The sequence below is a fragment of the Podarcis vaucheri genome (genome assembly GCF_965113315.1).
Source record: "Podarcis vaucheri genome assembly, chromosome: 2".
Taxonomy (NCBI): Eukaryota; Metazoa; Chordata; class Lepidosauria; order Squamata; family Lacertidae; genus Podarcis; species Podarcis vaucheri.
The window spans coordinates 88,352,480-88,378,464 of NC_138760.1; the positions used below are offsets into that span (position 1 = coordinate 88,352,480).

Sequence of the window (25,985 nt, forward strand, 5' to 3'; positions counted from 1 at the left end):
AGTTGAAAGAGGCCACAAGGAATGCAGGAATCTTTTGCCTGATGTGGAGCTCAAACCCACAACCCACAGATTAAGAATCTTATATTCTATCGACAGAGCTATCCCTTGGACGTAGCTTAGATCTTCAAAGAACTTCTAATGTATCTTATTATTCAATGTTATGGATGTGGGGGATTGTGAGCTTTCATGAAGAGGCCACATATTTTTTCCAAGTGCTCAAATAATATTTGTACAACAGACTCTAAAACATTTTCCATGTTAAGGCCATCTTATTTTTATAGATCTCCAGTTACCTTGAAATCTTTAACTTGCTCCATTACTGCAGTACACATTGAAATAGTTGGGCTGTCCTTCTTTTCTTCCTCTACCCTCTCTTCTACTACTGCTCTCCGCTGCAGCGACTTTTTTCTCTCTAGTTCAGCTTTCTTTAGCTTTTGTTGAAAGAACCTTACTGTCTTATAAATTTCTCGAAAAAACTCATCTACCTCCGTTTCCATACTTTCACCATTGAGATCTAAAAAAGCACCATCCATCCATCTAGCAAAAGAAAAATAAAATGAATCCTACATTGGAATAGAAATTGCAAATTTAACATAAGCATCAAAACATTTTTAATGCATCATGGGTCATAAAAAGAAACCCATCACATAACATGATGAAGTAAAATATAAACCATAAGACACCAAGAATTACAGCCTTGTTACATTAGCCAGGAATGCACACTTCTGGACAAACAGAATTACTTAATGCGAAGAAGAATTTCAGTCACTTTCTGTATATATAATTACCTTTTTTCAGTCCGCTGCCATTTCAATATAAAAGCAAAAAGTTTTTGGTAGGGCTCAATGTTAACTTTTAAGGTCTCCAAGTCTGGGTATTCGGTCTGCTCCCAATTAAAAAGCTTTTCTTCCTTGTTAATGAAGGCAACAGTTTCGTCAGCATCTTGAAGGCGTTTCTGCATGGTTCTCATGTCGGTCACATACTGGAAACAGATTTATCTCTCTTGAGAAATACTGGGCAATTCACTTAATAATGTAGTAGTCCTTAACATTACAAGACAACAGGCTGTATCCAATCTTCTCACCTGTGAGTGCAAGTCTCTTGTGCTAGCAGATGGGAGAGTTTTAATGTTGTGCAACAGACAAATCCAGCTGCACTAGCCTTCAGTTAGGCATGTACTTGGGAGTAAGCCCCACTGAACTCAATAGCACTTACTTCTAAATAAATGTGAATAGTGAATTCCCCTAGTTTAATGCAATAATCTTTTCAAGGGGTTGAGAGACTGACAGCTGTGGCTTGTGAGATGAGTGGTTTGATGGTGGACTACCAGCTTCTGCTGCTGAGTACCATGGAATAGTAGAATGGGACCAAATGCCCTTTCTATAAGGTGCAGGATGCAAATAGAGCAAAGCTGACTGCTACTTCAGTATCATACATAAAGATGACTAGTGAGTGCCTGCAAGGAGAAAATATATTAGCCCTCATGCTTCCACCCATGCCAGTTAACATTCTGGTAAAGACGCTGAGAGCGGAGATGAGTGCCGCATCCCATAGTCAAATGTGACTGGACTTAACAGTCCAGGGGCCCTTTACATTTGCCTTTACCATTCAATGGAGCTTCAATGTGGAATTTGGAAGTGTACTAGTGAACCACTGTATGAGCTACTGTTGGATTCTTATGGATGGATTTTGTTGGATTTTTTTGCTGGGTAAGGTTCAATAACTCACCCCTTCCCTGCTGCAAATAGGCTTGATAAAGTCTTATATTAGCTCCAAATAGGCTTGATAAAGTCTTATATTAGCTATTTTCAAGCCTAATTGTTGTGTGGAGGAGTGATCTTCATGGAGACTGCAGTTCAGGGTCGGGGAGGCTGACTCTTACCTCCATATATGCACTCTCTTGGAAGATCCCTCCCCATACATTAGGCTTGAAAAAAGTCAATAACACTTCTTTTCAAGACTAATTGCTGTTGGGGAAAGTGTGAGTGTGTGGTTATGATGAATGTTGTTTATGCAGTTGTCATGTGTGCATGGCTGCAGGGTGTATGTGTAGTGCCCACAACAGTTTTCCTGGTTTGGGCCTAAAAAGCTTGGTGACCCCTGATCCAAGCAACAAAATTCCATTATGATGTTCAACAGCAAAGTGCTAAATTTAATTAGCATTATAGCACATAGATAAAGCGTCATCGTTACACACAAAGTATGTGTATTCCTTATGCAAAGTAAAAAATCCCCTTTACACCATGTGCCACAGACCTGTTGCATGCGATCCAAATCCTGGTATTCTGTAAACTCATGCATACGACGAGTTTGCCTATCTATTTCCAGTATCAGTTTCTCACGTTTGGCCAATAAGTCACTTTCACCTTTACGTTTAGACCTTTCAATAAGCTATAAGACAGAGAAGTAGTTAGTGGCAGGCATCCATGAGGATCAAGATTTGTGAACATTATCTAGAATCACTATACTACATGATATCAGGCCAACTTCAGTTGTCCTCTGATGTTAGACATGACTCACAGAAGGCTTCAAAATCAGCTCTCAAGACTACCAGTATTTCCAACCCTGTAGTCTAAGCATTGTTTTTTCACATAGTGTAGTATCTGATATAAAAATGTGTATATTTACTTCATCATTTTCATCAAAGATGGGATTAATATTCTGAGGCCATAGTAGGACAGTGGCATTCAGTGTCAATCCTTCTGGGTCAAAGGTAAAAACATCTAGGAGATAGTTCATTCGCCGTTGACTTTCCTAGAAAAGTAAATAGTTAAATAGTTTATATCTATTTATAAATTAACAGGAGCCACCATTTCTTGCAGCCTGTCTGAAAGTTATCTTTCCTCCATGCAGGCCTCATGCTAGGAGGCCCCCAAGTAGCTTATAGCCCACCAGACAGTCTGAGTTGCCCTTAGGCCCACTGCCCACCTTCCCCTCCAGAACAGAAACTAAATACATTGCTTTGGCAAAGAGCTGCTGCTGTTGCCCCAGAAGAGCCCACATATTCAAAGGGGAGAGATTCAAAAGGCAAACTGAACCCAGTGGGATAATGCAGCTTCCTAACTGGATGCAGTGAGGCAATGCAGTCTTTACCCTGCTCCTGGATGGATGGGGGCTGTTCTCTCTTTACTGAGACAATGAAAGGGATGCTTCAGAGTTCAGTTGAGAAAGACTGGTGGGATCTTCCTTTCCCCCCTTCCTTCCCAAGAACCCAGCATAGTTGGGATTTCTGTACTTACTTGTGTTCTATCTTCCCACCCCAAGATGTCTTAAGGAAAGAGCCCCTCCCCTTTTAGTGCATGTAGAACTTTCTATTGTTTTTCCTTCTCTCTTTTCCCATAATTGTGTGTGTGTGTGTCCCTAATGTTAAGTCCAGCAGATTTGTTTTTCCTTTGCCCAGCCATCCAAAGAAGCCAAACCAAAATGGTTCAGTAATTTCCTTGAGGATTATATGTACCCATCCCTCAGGTTGGATAGGGTTGCAGCTGTACAGCCTGAGCAGGTTTACTTGGTGAGTAAAGCTTCTTGGGTTCTACTCTGCTGGCGCTTACCGTACACATAGTGACAAAAGGCAGAAGGAACAGCACAAAATGAAAAGCCAGTTGAAGTTAAATGGCTTTAAATCAACATCCTACCTATGATTGTGCATTTAGTTTAAAAACAACAACAACCCAACCCTAAAAGTATATGATACCTTACCTTGATCCTTTCATATAAACTGTGGATTCCTACGGTTTTAGCCTTGTCTATATATACTATGCTTTCCATCATTTCTTCTGTTGTCTCAGGAGGTTTTAATGCACGTACTTTGATGGTCTCAAATTCCTTGCATATCCTAAAAAAATATTATTATGTTGATATATGCCAAAGTTTAAGAGACATAATTTGTTTTTTCCTTGAACCATAAACATTATTATTTAACTTATCTCATCGGGGAGAGGGGGAGTAATTGCATTTAAGGAAGCTCTACTGAATTCAACAGAGCTTACTCCCAGGTAAGTGTATCTGGAAATGCAGCTTTGAAGATGGGGGAAACACACATGGCTATGACTGACACCTAGTGCTCAAGCTTCAAGACAGAATACAGAATCCATAAGCTGTGAAAATAACTCATTTAGAAGCAATGTATCACCATTCAAAGCAGTTCATCCACCTACCACTATGGAAGGCAGCTTTGACAGAACTATTTGTCTCAGTCCCGACTTGCATTTCAATGGCCTTCAATAGTCAATCTCACTGACACATTTGATGGCACATTTCTTCACCATCTTCCAAGGCACTGGGCTACCTGCCTTAGGTCAAGTAGACCTGCCTCCCTTCACAAACTTTCCCCAGCTATTTGCATAGTCTTTTGCACCGTTTAAAACTTAGTTGTTGCTGTTTTGCTTGTAGAATTTTATTTATTTACAGATTTACTTATTTTCAGCACTTGCAATGCCAACTTCCAGGAATAAGCCTTCCAAGGTGGCTCACAAAATATGAAAGCACAAACTACTATTTGTAAAATTACGGTCTAAATGCTTAGCAGTATTATAATCATCAGCATTTAATATGATGTAAGACAGTTAAACATATGCTAAATACAAAACCAAGAATGCTAGTAATGTGAAAATAAAAAGAGACGCAGTTAAATAAGAAACACTAAGATATCAATTAAAAGCAGAATCAGTGGTTTAACTGAGAACTGGCACTGTCATTCCAGCAGCTGTTAACACTTCACTGCAGTGGCAAGGGTAGTTATTCATGCTGGGAAAAAAGATATGAGCACTGGGAGTCTAGCACCCAATTCTATACTGTACCAGTGGAGGCTGGTCTCCTAGAACAGAAGGGGCATTACCCCAACCAGCAACTTCAGTCTTCCTTCATCCAGCCTTTCCCCCCATCTGCCTTCTTACTTACATCTAGACCAGTTCTCCTCCTTGGTCTTAGTGTTGTAACTGTAGAACTCACCAAGGAGAAGGATGGAGGCAAAACGAGAATTGGGAACCCCCAAGAAGGCTTGGAGCCCCGGGTTTGGTGGTGGGACAATGATAAGTAGTCAGAGGGAGAAGAGCAAGATGATTGGGGGGATGTGTCAGAAGCTGAAGAGGTAACAGGGTTTAGTGAGGAGGGAGGGTCTGCGGCAGGAAGAAGTCCAGAAGCAGAAGGGGAAGGGGAAGCAAGAGAGGAGGGAGACTAAGAGGCAGAGATGAGTCAGGCTGATGAAGAATGACAGGGATCTCCCCCTCCTGTTGTGACAAGTTCCCCCTCCCCACTGGACTCCCAGAGGCATGAAGCAGGAGGACCAAAGGCAGGCACACTGGTATAGTCTCAGATTGCTTGGGAGAAGCCCTGGAGAGGAGACCTGGGCAGCTGTAGGAAGGCAGGGACCTTTAGTCTCTGGTAGACCTACCAAAGAGAGTCGCTGTGCTCATGAGGCCTAGCACTCCTGTACAGAGTGCTTTTCTAATCAAGAGTGAACTGAACCTATTCCGTGTGATTTACTGCGGGCTCGCTTCTGGCAGAACTCATTGGTTTTGCCTGTCATTGGTTCAGGCTCCAACTACTGTTGACCAGCCTGTCTTCTGACCCACCAGCCCCAAAGGGCAACAGTCACTACTGTACTATGCAGACATCATACAGCAGAGCTTAAGGCCAGGATCGCAATGTGCAGCAATAGTGAATTACAAGGGTTATTCTAGAGAATAATACACAAAGCGGGGTGGGGTGGAATTAACAATGTTATGCATATGGCAAAAACTATTTTAAGTGAAAGATGATTAATAACAAGATTTACTTACATTTTATTTTCCGATTTGTGATTTTCTGCTATTATGTACAATAATTTATTTGCAAAGCTCTTTGCCTTGTCACTCAAACCTTGCTTCAAATCTTCACAGTCTAATCGCACCATAGGGAAATGAGCAATCATTGGCAAGCTCATTATTTCCTTTGCAAGACTGAAAAAGTCATCTATAAACTTCAAAAGAACATTACATTTGTTAATTTAAACTGCAGTCTTTAAAACATGTACGTTCTTGAATAGGACAACAATCCTATACAGTATACCAGGGGTGGGAAACTTCAGGCATGCAGGCCAAATGTGACCCTTGAGACTTCTCTATCCAGCTCTCAGGACTCTGCCAAGGCAACATTTCTTACTGGCCCTACTCCACACCCTCCTTTAGTAATTTCCCTGGCTGGCATGGATCCTTGAATTGTGATAATGATTTGTGCTTGCCTGGAGGGATTTGTGTGCGTAGGCTTCTCTAGGACTTAAATGCAGTGCACCATACAAAAGTAAGAGTCACATCCGTTGCTCTATCCAACCAAGCAATCCCTGGAGGATTGCCCTTTATAAAATGATGTGGTTGTAAGGATTGCTGCAGTCTTCTTTCTGGCCTCCTATTGTCTCCCCTTTGTCCACTCACATACACACAGTGCTCTGCTGCCAAAATGTCTCATCTCTCTTGCTACAGATAGGACAGAATGTGGAGTTTCAGAACTTCCACTGCCTTTTAATACAGTACAACTGAATTAGACTTGGAGAACAGGAGATGAAGGGCATTCCAATAGCAGCAAATACATTTTATCTATTCTTGCAGAACACAAGCTGCCAGCTGTGCTGCTGGGAGCTTGGGGCTAAAATCCAGCCTGCTCCTTAATAACCACCAAGAGGGGGTCAGACTATGGGAGGCACCAACAAACAGGCCTAGCATCAGCACCTGGGCCAGTATGATTATGTCAGAGTTCATGGAAGCAGGGTTGGTGCTGGTCACCTCAGCCTTCTTTCTTCTCTTTTAAAACTACGTTTCCGAGCACAATTCAAAGTGTTGGTGCTGACCTTTAAAGCCCTAAATGGCCTCGGTCCAGTAAACCTGAAGGAGTGTCTCCACCCCCATCATTCTGCCCGGACACTGAGGTCCACTGCCGAGGGCCTTCTGGTGGTTTCCTTGTTGCAAGAAGCCAAGTTACAGGGAACCAGGCAGAGGGCCTTCCTGGTAGTGGCACCCGCCCTGTGGAACACCCTCCCACCAGATGTCAAAGAGAAAAACAACTACCAAACTTTTAGAAGACATCTGAAGACAGCCCTGTTTAGGGAAGCTCTTAATGTTTAATAGACTATTGTATTTTTATATTCTGTTGGAAGCTGCCCAGAGTGGCTTGGGGAAACCAATAAATTATTATTATTATTATTGCAGGCAGGAAGCAGTGGGCAGACATGTACATGATTACGGGGGCTAATTTAATTATTTTTCCTTTTAAAAAAAGATATCATTGTTGCAACAAAATTATACTTCTTCCTATGTAAATGTGCTCAGCCCTAGGGCAGCAGAATCAAACACCATTTTATTCCTACAGACATGATGATGTCATGATTTAAATGACAAAGAAAAAGAATAGGTTTTTTTAAATCGGGACTGGAAAACATGGGGGGTTGCTTTAACATATCAAAATATCTAAACAGTTGTAAAGCATGGGAAAGAGTGTGGGGGAGAAGAGAAATGTTACTTATGTGCTTCACAACTGAAGTCATACACATGTGGCTGTCTAAAAGGGGGTGCAGATGGCATAAGACTGCTAAATCCAGAGACAAAACATACTTAACTACAACTTTGCAAACTGGATTTACCTGTAATTATATAGGGAAATTACCTCTGTATATTCATCAAAACTATGCTCCTCAGTTACAAATTCTCTTATTCGATCATCTGCAGTCCCATCTACTAGCCAGCCATATTTGTCTACTGCAAAGCAACAATCACAATAAAAGTTTGTTAACTATTATTTTGCAAGGTTATTTTGAGACCACTATATTTCAAAGCTCCACTTAAAATGACTTACAATAATAATCCAACTGTGCTTTTGGCCCTTTCAAGTTTTCATTAATTGCTTCCCTCAGTACAGAGTTTGCCCATGATATAACATGCTCAGGAAGTTCCGTATCAATAGTTGCAACTGTGGTCCCACCGGCTAGCCAGGAATGTACTGCCTGGACATTCTGTTCAAAACACGCAAGAGTTCTTTAAGGCCTTTAAATTGCGATTTCATAATGATTACTAGCAATAATAAAATAAACTTGTCAATGATTCCTTAAAACACATCCAAGATAATAACTTAACTTTTAGAAAAGTTTTATATCACCTTACAGTGATCAACATAAATTTAATATGCACTTAGAATTACTTGTGAGTAAACATGCGACACATTGCTTTTTTAAATGAAATTGTTCTCTAAGCCTCTTTGCAATTTGTTTCGGATCTGACTGTTCAGCTATTTTGCTTCAACAACAGATTCTGCCATCACACTTTGGATACTTTCAAATGGAAGCTTTATAGTACAAATGGGCTGTTCAGGTTCTGTTCTGTGTGCTTGATTAACACGTTACATTCCACACGTTCTGTTTGGATATTTGCTGCTAATCAGACATTTCGTGCCCAGTGAGTGCAGCTTCACAGAATGTGTCTGGGCTCTGTTATTTTGTCCGTACCCTCAACTGCTCCTACCGCACCCTTCACTACCCTCTTCCATTCTGACATTTGTGCAGGTATTTCTGCCTCTGTGTATAGGCACATTTTCCCCTTTAGAAAATGCACAACAGCACAAGAATAGATATCTCTCATTAGGCAAAATGGAAGGCTGTATTCTGGGAGAAGGGGAGAATATCAATTTCCATTTGTTTGTTTTTTAAATTTTAATACTGAGGTCTTGAACCAGAGTGATAGGTATATCAGTCTGTAGTTTGGAGTGAGATGGATGACAACGCCCCAAAGAATTAGGAACACCCCACAGGAATAACCCTTACCACTACCAACACAATCACACATTCTCCCACCCCCCGAATAAACCACAGCCATAATGAAATACTAATAATGAGGTCATGTACACGACCTCCATTTTTTTTAAGCACAATGTGGTTACAGTTTTCTCCAGAGTGAATAGTTTCTTCAAATCAGGTTGCTGAAATATGGGTGTGCTTTCAGCACATGTGGTCTGCCAGAAACAAAATGTCTTGGTCATGCTGAGATAAGCAGCAAACAGAAGTTGGGAGCGCTGACACAGGACACCCACCAGAATCTCACCAACCCCAAAAATGTGTTAATGAGGCTCCACACCCCACAGTGACTGTGGATGTACAGTGGTACCTCGGTTTTCAAACGCCTCCGCCGACAAACATTTCGGTTTTCGAACGCTGTAAACCCAGAAATACTCCAGTTTTTGAACATGCCTCAGAAGTCAAACATGCCAAGTGGCTTCTACTAATCTCAAGAGCTCTCTTGCAACCAATTTGTTTTTGTGACTGTCTGTGCTTTGGTTTTTGAACATTTCAGAACTCAAACGGTCTTCCAGAACACATTACGTTAGAAAACCGAGGTACCACTGTATAATAATTTTTATTAATTTGATTCTTTGCAGAAGAGCTCAATCTGCTAAAATGAATAAAAAGTATGGGCTGGCATTTGATGACAATGATGTTGTGGGGACAATGCAAAAATAAATAAATGTCCAAGCACGAGCAGCAGGGATTTCACAACAAACTCCCTTCTGGGAAAACCCTTGCTTTTTGCTACAGATGACTAATGAATACATTCAACAGTGGAGCTGGCATGTAACATTTATGATTACCCTGTGTTCAATTGAAATCTATAGAGGTATAAGTTATTTAAATTCTTAAAGAATTTATGAAATAAAGTAACAACATATTAAACAACCTGCAGAGTCTGTGAAATCAAAAGAACTATAAACAAAATAGCATCTTCCAGATCTTGAAATGATGGATAGAAGTCCATTTTCTCATCATCAAAAGTTAGCTCCATCTTAAACAAAGGCAGACGTCTTTGGTCTTCAAGATCAAATAGTTTCACATAAGCCTCAACCGTTCTTTTCAATAATTCCTTTAGCTAAAAAATACATAAACCACAGGTAGATTTCATTGCACGTGGCCAGTAAATAACCACATAAAGCTAACCTCCACTCCCAATCATAGCAAGTTCATGCAAACAAGTATTTTAGAGACATCTAAATAATTATTCTAATACACCAGGCCTAAAATCTAGTTCAGCATTAAGGATTCCAAATTATATTAAAATGCAAATTCTGAAATTTCAAGTAAAGCATGAAAATTTAGAGCAACAAACCACAGGAACCATCTGTACCACCCCTGCGGGTGCTAACAGAAGGGGATTCTCTGCTGCCACTTTTCTGGCAGGTGTGCAGCCTAAATATTATGTCTGCTTTGGGGTCCTCACTGGTAGAGAATTGCATTTATTAATTTAAACCATTTATAACCTGCCAATCTGCTGAAACACTCAGAGCTCAGATTAACTAAAATGCTAATTTGTTTCATGCTGAATATTCAGAATGACACCTAACATTGTATGGCGAAATATTTTCTCCTGCTTTTAAAAAAGTAACATTAATCTCCAGCTGCTGGGGGACAATAAATGTTATCATATATATATACACACACACACACACACACACACACACACATATATACACATACATATACATACACCCACACCCTGACACACTGAACTCTTGCAGGTACAGAATTTCTTTTTTCTTTTTTTTGCCAATTAATTTTTCTTAGTTTTCAAAAGTTTTAACAAATTTACATCCAATACAAATTCATTGTTGACTTCCCCAAAAACGCTCAACAACTTTTGTGTCTGGACTTATAGGTCTTGAAATATAGCAAGCCTACTGTTCCCTTCTCCCACCTTCTTGCTGCAAAAGTAGTACATACTATAGAAGTAGAGTAAAGCAGGTACACAATTTCTGATTCACACACAAAGCTCTACTTCTTCCACAAGAGGGTTTGTATGCATTTCAACGAAGGCAGAGGGTTCTTTGTCTGTTAAAATTATCTGGGAACTCAGGACTTCTGAAGATGCACAGTGGGACAACAGAAGCTCTGGATAGGACACACATTTGTTACTGACATGAAAAATTAGTGTTACCTGATTAGACATAAGTGTAGATACACAATTATAGAAACTATCAACTTTGTCGGGCTTTACACCCTCCAGGGCTTCTTTTCTAGTGAAGAGATTGATAACCCTCGGGTACCATGTGTTTAATAACTTTTCTTCAGTTTTTAAGCAGTTTATAGACACATCATTCTGAAGAGATTCATACTCAATTGGGCCCCTCGACCTATATATTAAGAAGAAAAGACTGGTCTGGAAAGGGAAGCTGCATTGAAACACATCTAATTATGTTGCTTATCAGAAAAAAATGTGATCAGCATACACAATGAAAATGTCATGTTAAAGAATTAAACACTGAGCCCATATCTTATAAATCAAGACTCTTGAGCACATTGGTTGCAAAAAAAAAAGCCTCCAAACCAAAGATAACACAAATAGGACCTTCAACAAAACATTGCAGTATGACATGCTCCTATTCCGGGTTCCAGTCAGCTGGTGATACCCACTTCCAGGACACTCCGTTCCATTCCCCATTTCCTTTCAGTTTTCTGTCAGTCTCTCAACAGTCAGCATTTTGTGCCTGCTAAGCGTGGTCAGTACTCATAGGGCTGTTTTTGGTTTCCCCCCACTTAGGTCCCCCCCTAAATATTTTTGTACTTCTGAAAACCTTGGAGTTTCCCCCAAGACTGCCAATACCTCACTCTTTTGCATGAGGGGTGCCCCTTTGACTATATAAGGACCCAGAGAGAGAATGAGTTTGCCATTAATATATAGGAAAATAATAGTTATAGGATAGCGTAAGTGCAGCAACATTTCATTTTGGCTGCCTTACATGACTAGCATGTAAAGATATTAGACTACAACCTTAAACTCATTTACTAGGGAGTAAATCTAATGGAATTCAATAGGAATTGTGGTCTTAGTATGACACATTAAATATAATTTTTACATCAAATAAACTGAAGTTTAATGCTATGTGAACCTAATTAGAATTACACGTACACACCATATTTAGAATATTAATGCAACAACATCAACTTTACCTGAAATTTGACACATCTACTACAAGTAACTTTGAAAAGGTTTTATAACCAATATCCAGTAAAATTCTTAGAGTTGGGTGCAGAATATGTAGATTTGCAAATATCTGTTTTCTTGCTTGTAGAAAGCTTTTATGCCAGGGTCTGGAAAAGTCTAATCCTCTGAGAGAGGGGGAAATGAATAAAATTAAGATATTAAACAGAAGCCCATGCAACAAAGCTTAATCAGAAATAGAAGTGGCTCATACATAACTTCTGCCTTTAAAACCTCCAATGTATGAAGATGGCTTAGTACTATCTCAGTTTTCAGGCAAGGGGTTCATCATATACCTCACCCAAGGAGCCAGACTCTAAGTTGCACCATTTCACCAACTGCTTAAGATCCTTCAATCTTCAGAAAGTTTCTAGCTAAGAGGACAGAGTGCACATTTCTAAAATAAGAACAGAAGGAGAGGCTGCTTGATTAGGCTAGTGGCCCTTCTGGCCCAGAGGTCAAGCAGATGCTTATGAGATGCCCACAAGCAAGATCTCAGTGCAACAGTATTCTCTTTGGCCGCCTGTGCTGCGGAGAGCAGCCACAGCCAGCTTTTGTGCATTTCTGCCTGCGTGGACATGGCACACAGCCAATGGCTGGCCAGGCGGCAAGGCACTGCCCCTCCAGCAGGGCCTCTGATTGGCCCATTTATTTTTGACTTTCTGGCAGGGAATCCAGCTCAGTACTTCTGCTGGCTGGGTAATTCCCTTAATGGCTGGCAAGCGCATGAGTTTCTGCCGCTGGCGGTGGTGGATGGGGTGAAGGTCCGTAACCACCTGGGAAGGGTGAGCGGCCATTCTCTCCCCCCTGTGGTTTCCAGCAACTGGTGTTCAGAAGCATACTGCCTCTCTGCGGTTTCAAAAGTTGAAATTCCAATAATCTCAATCATTTAATTCAAATGCTATAAATAAGGGCGATTGGGGGGGGGCTATTGCAGCAAATTAAATGTTTCAGGTCATTTAAAGAAAGTGCTATGTTTCCCAATAAAAAATAAAACATTTCCAGTTTTTAAAAAAGAGGTTTCAGTTTGTGATTATCCATCACAATGGAGTACTCAACTCCAAGCCACAGCATTGCTCATTTTAATATCTGACAGGTCATAGCAGAGGCAACCTTTCCTTAGCTTTTCCTGCATAGGACCCATTTAAAGGAGTGAGAGTATTGCAACATCATGTTCTTGCACATGTTGCATTCATTTCAGCAGACACATGAAAAAGTATGCTCTCTTTGGTGATGTTAAAGGCCTAAGGTATACTTTAGTTCTTGCACATGGCATCCACAAATTTAATCACAAAATATATTATTAAAGCTGCAGCCAGTGTATCCCCTCCTATCTTTGTGGCCCAGGGTCACACCCTCACAACCTGCCCACACCTCCTGCTGTAACTAATTTCATATTCACAGTCTTAATCCATTTTAAAGGTATACAAGGACATGGAAACTCAATTTTCAAGAGATTATATTTTCAACCCCTAGCCTCATATTCCAGTGATCTTTTTGCTGCTCCAACTGCATATGCACACTCAAATGGAATAATGATGTGGAACGTCTATGAAATTATCTTTGAAAAATCTGCCCTTTGTTTTCAAATGACCATAATTTGTCATTATGTCTGAACTGGGAAAAACTGTAGTTAATTTTAAATATGGCTGAAACCATGGTTTACAATCATAGATCGTTCAGATCAATCATAGTTAACATTAATTGCAATTCCCAGTTTGGACATAATGACAGACTTGGTTAGCAAAAAACAGGGGGGGAGAAATGCTTCCAATCTCTTCCTTATATTTGCACTAAAGCAGGGGAAGCAAGAGTAGGCCCATGTCTCCAACACAAAACTATGACTTAGTATGATGTCTAAACCAGCTCATAGTGAATTACCATCTCAATATTAGCCACCAGCAAACTACAGATGTGAGTAGGGTGCCTTGTACTGGGTATACATTCAAATGGTGGGTTGATTAGACCCTAAAGCATTCATTAATTTAATTTACTCACATAGGTTCAACCGGCAACGGTTCCTCTTTCTCATATTCAAGCAATTTTACGTTTGGTTTGACAAGAACACTTCGCACTGTAACATATGTATAAATTGTAACATTTATACAACTGAAGGGAGTAACAATATTATAAATTAGGAAACATTATTTTAAAGAATGCTACCTCATTTTTTAAAATTTCCTACTAACCAAATCCACAGGACTTACATTTTTTTAATGTGTTCCCTCAGGTACTACGGGAAAACAGCTTTTACATTTTATATTAGCACATTTGTTAAGTAAACAGAGATTTTGATTTTTTTAAAAAACAACATATTGACATGTGTCAAGTAAGGGTACAGATGTTGGTTTCTGTGTGTTGCCACTGTGCAGTGCTCTTGGAATCACAAGACTCTGTTTTGCATTCCAGAGACATTCCAGACTGTTGGAAGTCTCACGGAAGACAGGAGACAGATGTGATGTTACTGGTTTCCTGTTCCTTTGTTGTTCAGTTGCTCTCTGCTCTCACAGAGAGAGGATGTTTCTTTTCTGTCTGTGTAGCGAGAAATAAAACTCTTTAGCCATGTAGCTCATACTATCTCGTCCTTCCCTGTGCTGGATACTCTGCGTAATGGGGGAACGTGCTTGGAGCCTTATCAAAGGCTCAGGTTGTTAATCATCGTCAGAGGAATAGACCGGAGGAGTCACTCGGTTGAACATTAGTCTGACAGCAGTGTGGAGACTATAAAATCCCAAGCTCAAGTCTTGCCTTAACTATGAACTCACTTGTATCCTGTTCCCAACAGGGGTCATCCAAATACCCCTGGAAAACCCACAAGCAGGTAAACCACCATCTCTTAGCCTCAACCCCCACCTACAATATAGGGATGGTAATACTGGCAGTGGTGTAGTACAGGTAACTCGCACCTTAGAATCACTAAATCATAGAATCGTACAGTTGGAAGGGACCATGAGGGTCATCTAGTCCAACCCCCTCCAATACAGGAATCTTTTGCCCAATGTGGAGCTCAAACCCATGATCCTGAGATGAAGAGTCTCATGCTCTACCAACTGAGCTATCTTATGTGATCACAGCTCTACGCAGGTATGAGGGGTGGGGAATAAATAAATGAAGAGTGGAAGAAACCTACTCTCCATTTATTTATTCCCAAACCCACTCCTGCAGAGCTGCGATCAAAGGCTTACCCGGCTTTGGGAAGGGGTAAGTGAGTGCTGTCAGAGCACTAATTCTTCCTTGCTAAAGCTGGGTAAGGCAGGCACCAGGCTTTGGGCCGGAAGCGTGAGGGCTCTGGCAGTGTCCTAGAGTTCTCATGGCTTCTCCCCAAAGCCTGGCGCCCTGCTTACCAGGGTTGGTGAATTGAGTGGGGACATGGCTCTAGAACACTGCCAGAACCCTCATACCGCCTTCTCAAAGCCAGGTAAGCATGCATTTACATGTGGATCCCCAGAACCAAACACTTGCTTAAGATGCAAGTTATTTAGAATGCTGGACTATGAACTTCCCTGGGTGGCCATGGACTCACTATCTCTCAGACTAAAATACTTCTCAGGATCATTGTAAGATGGGAATGAGAACTATGTGCACTGCCTTGGGGTCACTGAAGGAAAGGCAGGATATAAAAGTAAAAAAATAAATAAATTACTACAGTTGTTGACAGCACTACAGTGGTACCTCCGGTTGAGGACAGGATCCGTTCCGGGGCTCCGGTCGGATCCTGAGGTTTCTGCAATCAGGGGGACCGCTTCTGCGCATGTGCGCAGTGCGGTAGAGTGCTTCTGAGCATGTACACGCGGTGAAACACTTCCAGGTTTGCTGCTTTCAAAATCCAAAGTTTATGTTACCCGACGGTAACATTAGCAGAGGTGCTACTGTACTGAGGTGATGTATGTGATGTGCTATGCAAATACCAACAATTACGAAGAACAAAAATAAAAGCATGCTTTGAAGAAAATTAGAATGCAGAAAACGTCATAAAGACAAAAATTAATGTAGTTTTTGGTACCTCTTTTGTCAAGATTTTATGTAGCTGAAAGCTATTATTGTTTGATTTACATTACTGCTCCTCTAAAATAAAATACCAGCTATAAAATATGCTTTATGTTCTACAAAAGCATTTGTAGGTATATATGAGGAAAATAACTTGCTAAGGGATGTTTTGCAGTATCAACATAAACATAAGGTGGAATATAACTTGTATAGACATGAGACAATATTGCTAGTGGAACTCACCCATGTATCTCTTCATGCTCATTTCATAATCATTTGTTATCTCAGCTAAGAGCTCGTCCACCAATTTCATTCTGCCCTTGCCTTCCATTAGATTATCAGGTACCAAAGTGAGCATGGACTCTAACCACTCTTGCTGAATAGGCACTACTGGATTACTTTCAACACAATTCTTCAAAAAGAGATAGTTGTTCTGAAATGACATGACAATGACAATGAAATGACAATGACAATGAAATGATCATGAACACAATCTGGTTGACACGACCAGATCAGTTATTAAGGAAATTAGGCAACTTTCTTTCAGTTAAATGCAAAAAATGTATTAGCAAAAAAGTAAACGTTGCTTGACTATATAATCTAACACCTAGAATACAAAACAGCATAAATTATATTGGTTTAGCTCAGCACACAGTGCATGAGTAAAGAATACTAGGGAGGGGGAAAGCAGCTCACTTGTTCACATGGTCCCAGTAAACCATAGTTTGGCTTACTGTGACCTGCAAACCAGGCCTATGTTACTTCTCCATATAGAGATCAGCAACTAGATATTGGACATATTTACATAATTTCTAATTCCTTATGTACACTCTCTTTAGAAAGAATCTATCAGAATCTTGCAACAAGTTAAAAAAACAACACTTACTCTTATTTGTTTCTGCTCACTGTTCATCTGTGGGGGAAATGCAACAAAAATATGTTATATGAATCAAGAAATAATCACAAAATAGAACAAGAAATCATTTGTTTGCAGTGGCACCCAGTGAGGGTAAGCATGTTTTTACTGATAACTGCTGGGAGAGGTCATTTCATTCAGCACCAGGCTACTGAGCACTTCCTGGCTGGTTGGTAGATGCAATACACATAAGGGCTGCTGATGTCAATAGGGACTGAGAATCATCAGCAACTGTAAGCTTCTCTGGTGCTGACTGAAACACCATTTGCCTCCAATACAACCTATTGATGGCTATGCATGAGTTTTTAAAAGCTAAATGTTATTCTTGAAACACATATGCCCGTGAACACTTTTGATAATTAAAATATTCATAATGACCAAAGTATATGCATGGGTTTTTCTAGGATTTTGCTTTATATAAACTTTTGTACCAGTTCAAGACACAACTTCCTACTAAGACAGGAAACAATAAAGAACGCTGATCTCTCACTCAAGGCAGGAAAGTGAGCCAACTACTTTCCTATTAAACACTTCCTTGCCTCTAAGCTCCCTGTTTCACACTATCTTAAGTTTACAATAGCGTAGCTCATTCAACTAGTACAGTTCTGCAAAGAGATGGGGCAGAATTCAACATGCATGCATGAAATGAGGTCTGATCATGCAACGAGACTTCACCCCTTTTCCTCCCCATGCCTCCCTTGAAATCTGTTTGGTGGGTTGCCCAAAGCATCCAAAGCAGATTTAGGGGGTTCAGAGGGCATACAGGGAGCAGAGTGTGGGGGAGCCCTGTTGTGTGAGTGGACCTCATTGCATGAACACAACTTAATTGAATCGTACCCAGGGATCCAAATAAATTTACTAGGGTGAGAAAAATGGAAAGGGCAAGGGAAGCAGATTTGCACAGATCTATCCTAAAAGAGGGGGCCAGTTAGGGTCCTGAAATTACTACAAATCTAACCTGTAGTAACTTTGTTACACGTTATTATGAGAAAGCGAAGGGAAGCATTTAGGATCAAAACCATCTCTATCAATCAAATGCAATTCCATAAACTGGACACTAGTCCACTTGCACAACGGACACAAACACAATACTCAGAGGCCAGGAATACCTACCAAAAAGCGCAGTACACACAGAGACAACTAGTACTGAGTACAGATGCACAATCCTTTTATCAAAACACAACATTAGCAGTGAGGGCATTAGCAAATGACACTGTTTTTGCAAGTATGAATCCATGATATTTTTGCTTGAGTCTCTAGATCCCTCTTTGGCTTAAGTAGAATCTTCTGCTTTTCTGGAGGTGACAGGAATTTTGAACTTAACCATGGACTTAGCTAGGATTTTTGTTGTTGGGGGGGCAGCCAGGATTTGGGGGGGGGGCAGGACACCCACCTGTCATCATCCTCTGTCTGGCTCCGTCTAGCAGATTCGGAATGAAATGTCTCAACAACAATTATTTCAAATTACTTCCTTTTGATTGCAAGTGCTCAGAAAAATCTGTCAAAATCTTTCTACAGTTTCTACTTTTAGTTAAATATTTTTATTTATTTACTTGATTTAAGGGGGGCATCTGCCCCCAGCTATGCCCATGAACATAATCTAATTACTCTGAACAGTGGCTGAGGCAATGTGTGCTTTGCGTGTAACTCTGTCCTCCTCCCAAAGATGCAACATGAGCGTAGGTCTTAGATATACCAAAAATCTTTGTGGATTTACAGTGGTGCCTCGCAAGACGAAATTAATTCGTTCTGCAAGTTTTTTCTTCTTGCGATTTTTTCGTCTTGCGAAGCACGGTTTCCCATAGGAATGCATTGAAAATCAATCAATGCGTTCCTATGGAGACCGTCCGGGGACAGAGGGGAAGCGCCGCGCACCTTCCCCTCTGTCCCCGGACCTGTTTAAAGCAAGGGGCGGCGGGGAGAAGATTGCTTCTCCCCGTTGCCTGCCCCGCAATCTCTGGGGACAGAGGGGAAGGCGCGCGTGCCTTCCCCTCTGTCCCCAGACCTGTTTTAAAGCAAGGGAAGGGGCAGCGGGGAGAATCGCTTCTCCCCGTTGCCGCCCCTTGGTTCAAAAGGGGTCCAGGGAGAGAGGGGAAGGCGCGTTGCGCTTCCCCGCTATCCCCGGAGCTTGCGGGGCAAGCTTCGTTTTGCGAAGCAAGCCCATAGGGAAATGCGTCTTGCAAAGCGGCTAAGAAAACGAAAAACTCCTTCGTCTAGCGAGTTTTTCGTCTTCCGAGGCGTTTGTCTTGCGGGGTACCACTGTATGTGTTTGATGAAACTTTACTACAGAATTCAGGTTCCATGCAGGTGCATGGGAACAACCAGGTAACATGCATTAGCATGCTGCTAACTCACAGTAAATCATGATAAACCAGAAAATCTGGCTGGTTATTATGAGGGAAAACAGCTTTTAGAACCAACTCCTTGGCAAGGTTCTTAATGCAGGCCTGCAATGGGGATTTTCCAAGACAAAGGAAGGGGCGAGGCTGGGTTGTGTTCAAGAGGACAGTAACTCATTAATGCACTGTGCCTGCCCACCACACATATTGTGTTTCAATAATCTAACAATAACAACAGAACCCAAATAAATTATTCAATAAATGAGAAACGTACAGTTAAAGGCAATTGTGGAATAGGAGACGGGGCCTCTCTTCTAAGAAATTCATCTGTGGTGTCTTCATACTCTCTTTGGGCCTCTTTAACTCTGAAGTAAAATTTTCAGTTAAATCTGAAAACTGTAAACAATGATTCGAACAGAAATACAAGATACAGCAAAAGAAATGGTCCCTTAGTCTTTTGTCTCTCCCCTTCCACAATTATTCCATCAGCATATAGGCACTCAGCAATAATCAAACGGAATTATGTAAAGGTGGGCCAGGTTAGATAGTAATTCATTATGTTGTCCATATTTTCTCAGTGTATCTTTGTAGAACTTACTTTCAGGTAAGATCCTAATCCAATAAAGTTAATGATTCATACAACAATCAGACAACAGAAGGCACTAGCCCAGTATTCTAAATTTCCTGGAGTACCTCTGGTGTCTGTTTACTACCCCAAATTGAAACATTTGAAACATACATTTGACTGTAACAAAATGTATGTGTATTGATGTACATCATTTTGGTAGTGAGCCTGCTACGGAAGTATACTCACCGGACTTGTAACACACATGTATCCATCTTCCCCAGGACCAGGAAAATCTTTATTTACTGGAGTAAAATCTGAATTTACACAATGGTGATTGGCTAAATCTTGTGTCCCATAGTGTAGTAGGCCACTACTTTAAACAGCTTAGAATCATAGAATCATAGAATCATAGAGTTGGAAGAGACCACAAGGGCCATCGAGTCCAACCCCCTGATTGATTACTATATTTTTATTAATGTTATTTTAAAAAGATATAACCTATTATATCTGCAGTGGGCTGTGGCTAATTAAACAACCTATGGCATTTTAAACTGGGAGGGGGGGTATTGTTAGTATATTATGTATTTTTGAGGTTTTTATACTGTAAACTGCCCTGTGATCCTTGGCTGAAGGGTGGTATACTTACTTACTTACTTACTTACTTACTAAATAACAAACAAACAAATCACCAGAATAAGAAATATCAAACTACAAAGTAGTAAAATGATACTTATTTTCCCTGAGGTTTGGGGGAGGTGTGCATTCCTGAAGGTCACTCCATAAATCTGACACCACTACTAAAAATGCCATGCTTCTATTGTATAGCAACTGCACTTCAGTTATTGGTAGCACATGAAGAAAGAACTCAGATGTTGAACCAAATGCATGGGGAACACATGCATGGGGAAGATGCTACAAATATGCTCAACTGGCTTGAAGGCAATACCAAGCTGTAACACTCCAGCTTACACATCTGCTATCACCTCTCAATCTACTCTGCCTCCTGAGCAAAAAAACAAAACAAAACTCCAAGAGCTGCTGGTGAATTTACAATCTTGGAAGAGACAGCTACCAAGTAACTCCCCAGTCACTGATTTCAAAATATCAGTTTAAGAAGCTTTACTGAGCTTAAGGATGGTGAAATAAGGAACAAGGGGGAAGTTAACAAAGAATAAAACTAAACAAAGAGTCTATTCTCTAAATAACCTACACTAGAAAGTTTTAAATTAGAATCTTTAAATTGTAAAGAACAAAGATCACTCTTGATGTTCAACAGACAACAAATTTTCACAAGTCCTAATCTTATATGGAATCAGGGGGAGGGTTTTTTTCAGGGCAAGGCAGATCATCTAATCCATGGGTAGGCAAACTAAGGCCCAGGGGCCGGATCTGGCCCAACTGCCTTCTAAATCTGGCCTGCGGATAGTCTGGGAATCAGCGTGTTTTTACATGAGTAGAATGTGTCCTTTTATTTAAAATGCATCTCTAGGTTATTTGTGGGGCATAGGTACTCATTCATTCACCCCCCCAAAAAAATATATAGTCCGACCCCCAAGGTCTGAGGGACAGTGGACCGGCCCCCTGCTGAAAAAGTTTGCTGACCCCATCAGATATGGCAATAATGGCTTGGCACAGCATGCAGAGGGGACGCGGGTGGCGCAGGGGACGCGGGTGGCGCTGTGGGCTAAAGCCTCAGCGCCTAGGGCTTGCCGATCGAAAGGTCGGCGGTTCGAATCCCCGCGGCGGGGTGCGCTCCCGCTGCTCGGTCCCAGCGCCTGCCCACCTAGCAGTTCGAAAGCACCCCCGGGGGCAAGTAGATAAATAGGTACCGCTTACCAGCGGGAAGGTAAACGGCGTTCTGTGTGCGGCTCTGGCTCACCAGAGCAGCGTTGTCACGCTGGCCACGTGACCCGGAAGTGTCTGCGGACAGCGCTGGCCCCCGGCCAATAGATGTGAGATGGGCGCACAAACCCCAGAGTCTGTCAAGACTGGCCCGTTCGGGCAGGGGTACCTTTACCTTTACCTTTAATCTGAAGGTGATCTAGGCACAAATGATTTGAAGATATCATACTAGCAGTATGAAGTGTGGGTTGATAACTATTGTACTGGTAACAATGTGAAGCTGCTCCAAGCAGCATAACTGGCTGGTTGGTAATGCTGCCAACTGATCAGGAAATAAAAATTGTCCTGGTCTGTTCTTTTGCTTTTATCATTAAATAAAGTTTCTTGCTTTATTTATATGTTATTGTGTTTGATAGTATAGTTACCACAATGTCTTTTTTAAATGTGTTTGTGATTATTGTGAACTGCTTTGAGCACAACATTTGTTGCTGGAAAAGTGGGATAGAAATATTAAATTGAGTCATGATGTACAAAAATCAGCAAGTAAAGCTTTTCACAATGTGGATATACACATTTTCAACTGCCAGTGTCTGCATGGCTAGCAGCAGTTAGAAGCAGAGCACCAGTGGCTGGTTGAAATGTTAGTATCCTCCTAGCAGCAGAGAAGTTCAAGGCACGGATGGGAGCCATCCTCATCGCATAGAACTTGCCCCTTGATAAAAGATACAGTGAGTGATGTGAGAACTCTTGTCCTTTCATAATAGCTCTGTTCAGGTACTATACCCATGTGTACTATACCAACACACAAGAGGGGAACAGGGTCACAAGCAGTAGCACCCCCCTGCACTAAGTAACTCCTCCCCTTGATGTCCATGTATACAGCACAAACTTTTGCATGAAAGGGGCCTTCACACTTACAACTCTATGCGCTAAGGCCACCTCTCTGCAGATGCTCAGGCTGTATAATCTGATGCTGGGGGAGGGACTGCTTGTCACTGGAGGTGAGTGTGGGGATACTCAGTATGGCCCTGCTTATGTCTTAGACTGACAATACCACATATAATACATAAGAAAAAGAGACAGGAATATTACATGATCTGATTAAGCATCTTCTGCTGTTCCTTGACTCTTCGGTATCGCATTAGTTTTTTTTGTTTTTCTGTCAAACCCTGAGATGTGGAGGGCAAAGCTATAGGTGGCAGCTGAACATTCCACGCATCATCGTCATCATCATCAGGGGAGCGTGAAGATTTTCCTGGAGCTGACATCTAAAATAACAAGGAAATAATGTTCATATGATTAAACTGCACTTGAATTTGAGCATCCACTTCTGATGATGGCTCTAAGAGCACCTACAGTTTATGTACCTGTTCCTCTGCACCTCTGGAATGCAACTGTATCCAGAACTGCCAACCTCCCTAACTCCTGGGAACTACCTACTCACAGGACCCTATCTTTTCTGGATTCCATTTTAATTTATCCAGCACCCACTCCACACCCCGCATCCAAGCACTGGTCCAACAGCTGCACAGACCTACCTGATTCAATGGGTACAGAGATACAGGGCTGAGTATCATCAACATGCTGATGACATCTCAGAGATCTCTGATGACCACTCCCAATGGCTTCATAGAAATGTTAAACAGCATTGGAGCCAAAAATAGAACCCCATGGTACTCCACAGCCCAAAAGACCCTAAGGGGTCAAGCAGGTATTACCAAATGTCACTTTGTGTTAGTGACCCCGTAGTAGAGTACAGCACTCTTGTGTCACAGCTCCCTACTCACAGATACCATGGCTGATGGTATCAAAAGCAGCTGAGAGATCGAGGGGAACCAACAGGAACACTCTCTCCCTGTCTCTTTCCCAATAAAGATCATCTATCACAGCAACCAAGGCTGAGTCTTCTCCCAAACCAGGCCTGAACCCAGAATGGAATTGAGTTACATAAACTGTTTCCTGGAGTACCTGGAGATAGCGGCGTAGCTAGCCGCTCGAGTGCCCAGGGTGGAGAATGTCTTGTTCCCTAGGGTGGGGCAAGCCGCCCATAGGGTGGGGCAAGCCGGGACAGGATGCACTACACGGAGCTTCCAAGGACTCTGTCTTCCCCCTCCCCCTCAGTTGTAGGGTGGCTGAGGGGGAGGCGGCAGGCAAACGTAAAGCCCGCTACTGCCATTTCAAGCAGAGCAGAGCCTACAGGCGCCCAAGCCACCACATCACTCCCAGGAGAGTTGCATGGCTCAGGTGCGCTGCAGGCCCACAGTAAGTGCCGCCCCCCAGTGTGGGGCCCAGTGCCCTCCACCCCCTGCCCCCCCCAGCTACACCTCTGCCTGGAGATGCACTCCCACCACCCGCTTGACCGCTTTTCCTAAGAAGGGGATATTTGCAACCAGGAAGTTGTTGTTGCAAACCTCCAGGTCTAATCTGGGTTTTTAAAGCAGTGGTTGCACCACTGCCTCCTTCAGAGTGGCAGGCACCAACTTCTTCTGCAGCAATGCATTCATCACACATCAGACCCATTCAGGCAACCTCTTCTGGCTTGTTCACCCAAGTCACATAGGAAAAGGGTCCAGAGAGCACATGATACTCCATACCACTGTGTGTTTTGCCCACATGCTCAGAATCCAAAAGCTGAAACTGAGCCTATAAAACTAGACCAGCCAGCGAATTGTACACCTTCCCTGGACTTGTTATATTTACTCTAGAGTCCATCTCAGCACAGAGGTAAGCAATTTTATCCTCAAAATGCCTTGCATACTTGTGTGCAAGTGATCCAGTCTGCCATTGACTGGGGCTAATGACAAGAGCCCTTCACTTTTCAGAACAGCTCTGCTAGATGGCAGTGTGATTTTCTGTTCAACAGTGCTTACTCCCAGTTAAGCATGCATAATAAGGCACTGTGCATTTAGGACTGAAATCTTGTGCCAACTAATGTAATATGAGGGAGCTGAGCTTGATGTGGATAGAACTGTCCTTTCCCAAAGGCTTGTTTACAAGCCCAATTTTATATGTATTTATTTGCAAGTAAATTCATCTGTATTCAATGTGGCTTACTCTGAAGTAAGCATGCACAGGATTGCAGGTTTAGTGGAACTTACTTCCAAGCAGAAACCATGCATAGGATTGGGTAGTATCTTGTAGCTCACTGAAGGCCACAAGGTCAACCCCTGGTATATTTATGTAGGGTTTGGAAAGGCTCCCATCTGCAGTCCTGGAGAACAAATCACTTTAAGCAGCACTAAGCTTGCCAGATAGACCAATGTAAGTCCAGTCACTTTTCAAGTCCTCTGCAGAGGCTGTGAAGACAGAAGAGCAGCTGCTATGGCGGGTGGGGTGGAGAAAGCAAACGTGCCTCTGTCTAGCCCTGTCCGTGTAACTGTCTTGGTTTTAAAGGGGGAGATCCATCTGCACTGGGATTTTGTTCCAGAACCTCTTCTCAGTCAGTGCCATGGCACGTCTTGAATAGTTAGCACCAGCATCACCTTGTGAGCAGTGTTTTTCTCTTCCGCAGCATGTGTGGGGTTGCTGGAGGCAAAGGAATGTTGCTTCTGAGCAGCTCATCTCGTTTTATGAAACCCAGGAGGGTTTCATAAACAAGAAGGTTCTTGTTTCATTCTGTTCTAGTTTTTATTATGTATTTTGAATTTTTATCTTGTCTTTTTATGCTTTGTATGTGAATTGCCCTGAGATGGACAGATGAAGGGCAGCATGCATATGTAAAACAAAACAAAACAAAACAAAACAAAACAAAACAAAACAAAACAAAACAAAACAAAACAACTTGCTGGTGGTGCCAAGGCTCCCCGCCCCCTGGCCCATAAAGAACTGCCGGTCTGACTTCCGGCCTTGCTCGCCTCCCGGCTGCTTACCTTTCTCAGCGCGGGAGCCCCGCAAGAAGGGCGAAAGTGTGGCGGGCGGCGGAGGGTCTGCTGCCCTTTTTGGGGGAGACGGGAACGGGCTTGAGCTGCGGCGACGCCGAGCTCCACACACGCTTCGCGGTTCGTCGCCGGCGGCAGCAGCAGTGCGTTGTCAACAACGCCTAGGTTGCTATGGCGACAGGAGGTCGGCCATTTCCCCCAGGCTCCTTCGCGAGCGGGCGCTGGAATCCGGCTCTGAATAATGGAGCCCGCAGGGCGCAGCAAGGGAAGGCTCCCGACAGAGGGAGCCGGAGGCTGAGCGGAGCTGCCGGAGAAAGGGGCGCTGGAAGACGACGTGGTTTGATGAAGCGAACTGTTGACGCTCCCTTTATAATCACAATCGCAATTATGATTAAAGCCAGGCATAGGCAAACTCGGCCCTTTAGATGTTTTGGGACGACAACTCCCACCATCCCTTGCTAACAGGAC

At 42.2% G+C, this 25,985-nt stretch overlaps 1 protein-coding gene across 2 annotated transcripts in view; it reads right to left on the reverse strand.

Moving 5' to 3' along the window:
- Positions 1-25,937, reverse strand: part of DNAH12 (dynein axonemal heavy chain 12) — a 107,459-nt gene extending 81,522 nt beyond the window's left edge. For both annotated transcript variants that reach the window (XM_082209107.1, XM_082209106.1), the window contains exons 1-17: positions 25,509-25,937; positions 22,732-22,907; positions 19,504-19,594; positions 16,861-16,887; positions 16,218-16,407; positions 13,986-14,061; positions 11,957-12,115; positions 10,944-11,139; positions 9,693-9,881; positions 7,825-7,981; positions 7,636-7,727; positions 5,781-5,959; positions 3,700-3,835; positions 2,629-2,754; positions 2,257-2,391; positions 789-982; positions 294-537 (exon numbers count right to left, since the gene is read on the reverse strand). In XM_082209107.1, the coding sequence (XP_082065233.1) occupies positions 294-537; positions 789-982; positions 2,257-2,391; positions 2,629-2,754; positions 3,700-3,835; positions 5,781-5,959; positions 7,636-7,727; positions 7,825-7,981; positions 9,693-9,881; positions 10,944-11,139; positions 11,957-12,115; positions 13,986-14,061; positions 16,218-16,407; positions 16,861-16,887; positions 19,504-19,594; positions 22,732-22,907; positions 25,509-25,922 (2,781 nt within the window). In that variant the 5' untranslated portion in view covers positions 25,923-25,937. The remainder of the gene's footprint in view (positions 1-293; positions 538-788; positions 983-2,256; positions 2,392-2,628; positions 2,755-3,699; positions 3,836-5,780; positions 5,960-7,635; positions 7,728-7,824; positions 7,982-9,692; positions 9,882-10,943; positions 11,140-11,956; positions 12,116-13,985; positions 14,062-16,217; positions 16,408-16,860; positions 16,888-19,503; positions 19,595-22,731; positions 22,908-25,508) is intronic.
- Positions 25,938-25,985: the final 48 nt, after the last annotated feature.